Below are 4,025 nucleotides of genomic sequence, written 5' to 3'. Positions count from 1 at the left end.
GAGATATTCTGTTACTTGTGCTTAAGAATTAAACATCAAATTTATAGACAAAAATAACAAGAAGCTAAAGAGAGAGGAATTTGATGAAACTTGACAATGATGGTTAGATTTTGTCCATAGAGATTTTGCCTCTCTCTTGATTTTCACATATGCTCTTCTCTTTTTTTCCTTTTTCTTTATCAACTCCTCTTTCTTTTTCTTTTTCTTTTTCTTTTTTATAATGGTTTTCATAATTATTTATAAGAAGCACATGTCCAAGTTGAATTAAACCAAAAGTCATCTTTATCTATTTTCAAGATCTAAGTTTCATATTAGACTACATTATTGAATCAATAAAATAATTTCATTACTTAAATAATTTGATCAACAAATAGAAAACATGGCAACTAATTCCTTAGAGTTTTCATTTAGATTTCGTCCAACCTATTTAAAGACAAATTTTGAGCTTTAAATCGTCTTTTCTTAGATACAATAGCATAAATTAAGCCCAAAACTCCTTTCAAAAGTAACAAGGATCTAAAAACATGCACTGACAGTGTTTTCAACACTCATTTGAAGCTCAAAACTCCTCATTATTTATTTCCCTTTAAAACACATGTAAATATAGTTTTGAAATCCAGTCATTCCCGGCGGGTCGATCCGGAACCCAGGAACTGGAACTAGGCTAGGTAGAAGAAAAAAAATAAGAAAAGAAAAAACCTGGTATGACCTGATTGACCCAGTAAGACCCGGTTGCAACCCGTTGACTTTTGATTTTTTTACTAAAACAATATCGTTTTGATTTTTTTTTTTTTAAAAAAAAAAAAAGAATTGACCCGGACGACCTGATCAAAATCCAAAAGCCTAGGCTGGGTCTGAAAAAAAAAAAAAGCAATAAATGAACAAAGAAACATAGAGAAATTAATAAAAAAATTTTTTGTAAAATTCGACACTTATCAGCTATAAAAGATATTGACAAATAACATGTCATTCTGATGAACTCGTCATTTATTAATGTTTTGCAACCTAGACTAGTGTTTTGGTTTGGTTCTAAAACTAGATATTTTATGCTGTACTTATATTTTACTCATTCTCAAATATTCTCTCTCTCTCTCTCTCTCTCTCTCTCTCTCTCTCTCTCTCATTAAGGTGAAAATAATATTTTTTATTTATTGTTCCTAACATTATAAGTTGATGGATTACATATTAAATATAAAATAAGCTTTATTATATTATGTCATGTCTTATTTCTCATTAATCAAATATAATACTTCATAATCTAATCTTTACTCTATTTTTTATATTATTATCAAATATAATTTTATCTTCATCTCTTGTTATCCTGTGTACCCTTGTCTCTCCTGAAATAATAATCAATCAATGCTTGAAATATATATAAATATATTCATCAATAAGACATCCATGTCCTCATGATTTTTGGTCTTACAATTTTGTTTATATCTCAATTTTTTTTTTTTTGCCTTTTCAAGCAACCCTCACGCCTTATCCCTTGAATAATCAATGGGGTTTGAATCAAATCATCAAAAGCAGCAGACACAAAATCTACACTTTCTTAAAGCACGCCTTAATTCACTCCCCTAAAACCTACCAAACATTGATCGATCAATCAATCAATGAAGCACCCCGAAATTCATCATAATTAATAAAAGAAAATAAAAAATTAACAGGGGACGAATTTTATATTCCTGTCAAACAAAATCTAATTTCGTATTAATTATACTCGGAAAAAAAGAGAGAGAAGAAAGCATCCTTCCCCTAACATATATAATTCTTTTTTTATTGTATTTTTTTCTCAGATTCTCACAACAAAATCAAGAAAGAAGCAGAGAAAAAACCCAGTATAATTACAATCCCTTCCAAAAAAAAAAAAAAAAACAATTCCAATCAAGAAACAAAATTAACCTTTCAAGATTATGTCGAGAAGCCTTGTATATTTACAAATCAAAACAGAGGCCTTCCTATGATCTTCCGCTTAATCACGCTTTGGGCTGGTGGGGGTGAGTTTGTGTGTTAGAAAATGGATAGAACCTTGGTCTAGAACTGCTAAGGGATAACCCCGTTGTTTTAGAAGTGGGGTCAGTGGTATTGTTCTGGGTATTGGTTGTGGTGGCGGTGGTGGTTGCAGTAGTTGCTGTGGCAGAGGTGGCGGCGGCGGCAACTCGTTCACAAGAGGGGCACATGGTGAGAGTAGTGGCTGGGAGTTGCATGTAATATGGATTTGAAGTCTTTAAGGCTCTTAATTCTTGAAGCTCCTTGTGGAGTCTTCTGTTCTCTTCTGTTAATGTCTCACAACATCTCTTCAAGTACTCACAATCAACTTCAGTTTGCTTCAGTTTAGTCCTGCAAATCAACACATATCAAGACTAAATATTTACATTAAAACTGCTATTTACTTGATTAAAATCCAAGCCAATAATTAATTAATTACCTTGCTCTTCTATTTTGAAACCAGACTTCTACCTGGCGAGGACGAAGATTAAGCTCCTTAGCAAGCGCAAGCTTTTGTTTCTACACCATGATATTTAATTAATTAAAGAAAGAGATTAGCAAACTAATCAAGATGGAGAAACAAGTTAATCACAAAAAAAAGGTTTTGATCTTTAGACATGATTCTCTTACAGGAGTGAGGGTGTTGTGTTCTTTGAAGCTTTCTTCAAGAAAAGAAGACTGTTCTTTAGAGAGCCTGAGTTTCTTTCTAGCACTACCATTCTCATCTTCATCACTGGCTCTAGAAGAAGCCCTCTCCGCCTGATCAGCTTCAATATTTGATCCGCTTCCACCTTTACTACTGTAAATGCAAAAATCCATTTGAAAAGAAGAGGTCGCACTGTTTGGTGGTGAGGATGAAAGGGTAGCCCCATCTTGATCAGCCTGATCTTCATGTACCATAACAGCAGAGAATCTATTCACATCAAACCCTCTTGACATGTTACCCGAAGAGCCAGCTTCAAAATTAGTCCCTGCAAAAGAAGAAGGAGGAAAAAAAAAAGGGCAAAATTTCAAAAACCAAAAAATATATAAAGAAAGCAAAAGGTTCGTTGAATAGGATAGTTTGTTGAGATGTCTGGTTCAAAAACCAGATAACAGGAAAGAAAACAAAAGGTTTAGGTACCAAAAAGTGAAAACAAACGAAAACATTTTTTTGGGGGTAAAAACAGTGCAATTGACAGGTTATAACGATCAAAAAAAAAAAAACAGATTATAACTCAAAACAGAAAATCTCAAATATTCAAAGGAAAGAACAAATGGTTTTGGGTACCATTATCAGATGCCAACGTGAGGATGCTGTTCTGATTACGAGGGACAGGGGTGTTAGGGAGAAGATCAAGCTGTATAGGTGGATCAGTACTGGTATCTACAGTCAAAATTGTTCCCTTGTTGGCTTGTACTGCTGCTGTTCTTGTGTCTGTATTGTCAGAGTTATGATCAATATTATTGCTAAGTTTGTGATCATCTTTATCTTCGTCTTCTTCCTGTAGGGTGTGATTTGTACCAATTGATAAACCCATGCAAAACCCAGAAGTGACTTTGTTGGTGAGCTGTGTAGATTTCTCCATGAACCCAAATGGTTTTGAAGTAGTAGCAGCATCTCCTAAGCTTAACCCAAGCTCCATTTCTCTTTTATTTTGCATGAATGGAGAAAATGAGAGAGGAAAGAGTTTCTGAGTCAATGCACTGGGAAGAGTCTTTATAGGGGGGAGGGTTCCCTGCCTTCCTACCCTCCGTGGTCTTTTCCAATAATTGCAGTGCCCGGGAATCGGAGATGAGTTTTTTTACATAAATTCATAGGTTTTCCAGTAAAAACAAAATCCTAATTATTAATTTAAAATTTAATATGTAATCTTAATAAAATAAACTAAAAATTATATTTATCAGTAAATGCTATAAAAAAATCTTAATATTAATTAAATATTTAAGTCGTGTAACTAAAAAATAAATATAAATAAAAATATCTGATAACACGTTATAATAAGCTCTTTAAATATTTTAACTTACTTATAATTTAAATTTTATTGAAACAAAAT

General features: G+C 32.8%; 1 protein-coding gene across 1 annotated transcript; it reads right to left on the bottom strand.

Annotated features, from left to right (window-relative positions):
* Nucleotides 1–1,750: 1,750 nt before the first annotated feature.
* LOC118053843 (homeobox-leucine zipper protein HAT14) lies at nt 1,751–3,669 on the bottom strand. Its single transcript, XM_035065235.2, has 4 exons — nt 3,260–3,669; nt 2,620–2,960; nt 2,429–2,508; nt 1,751–2,340 (listed from the first exon to the last, which is right to left on the bottom strand). Exons 1-4 carry the CDS (start codon nt 3,630–3,632, stop codon nt 1,977–1,979), a joined length of 1,158 nt encoding a protein of 385 aa, XP_034921126.1. The 5' UTR covers nt 3,633–3,669; the 3' UTR covers nt 1,751–1,976.
* Nucleotides 3,670–4,025: the final 356 nt, after the last annotated feature.

The sequence above is a fragment of the Populus alba genome, chromosome 9 (assembly GCF_005239225.2).
Source record: "Populus alba chromosome 9, ASM523922v2, whole genome shotgun sequence".
NCBI lineage: Eukaryota > Viridiplantae > Streptophyta > Magnoliopsida > Malpighiales > Salicaceae > Populus > Populus alba.
The sequence above is the reverse complement of the archived record's forward strand: the minus strand, read 5'-3'. Positions and strand labels throughout refer to the sequence as shown.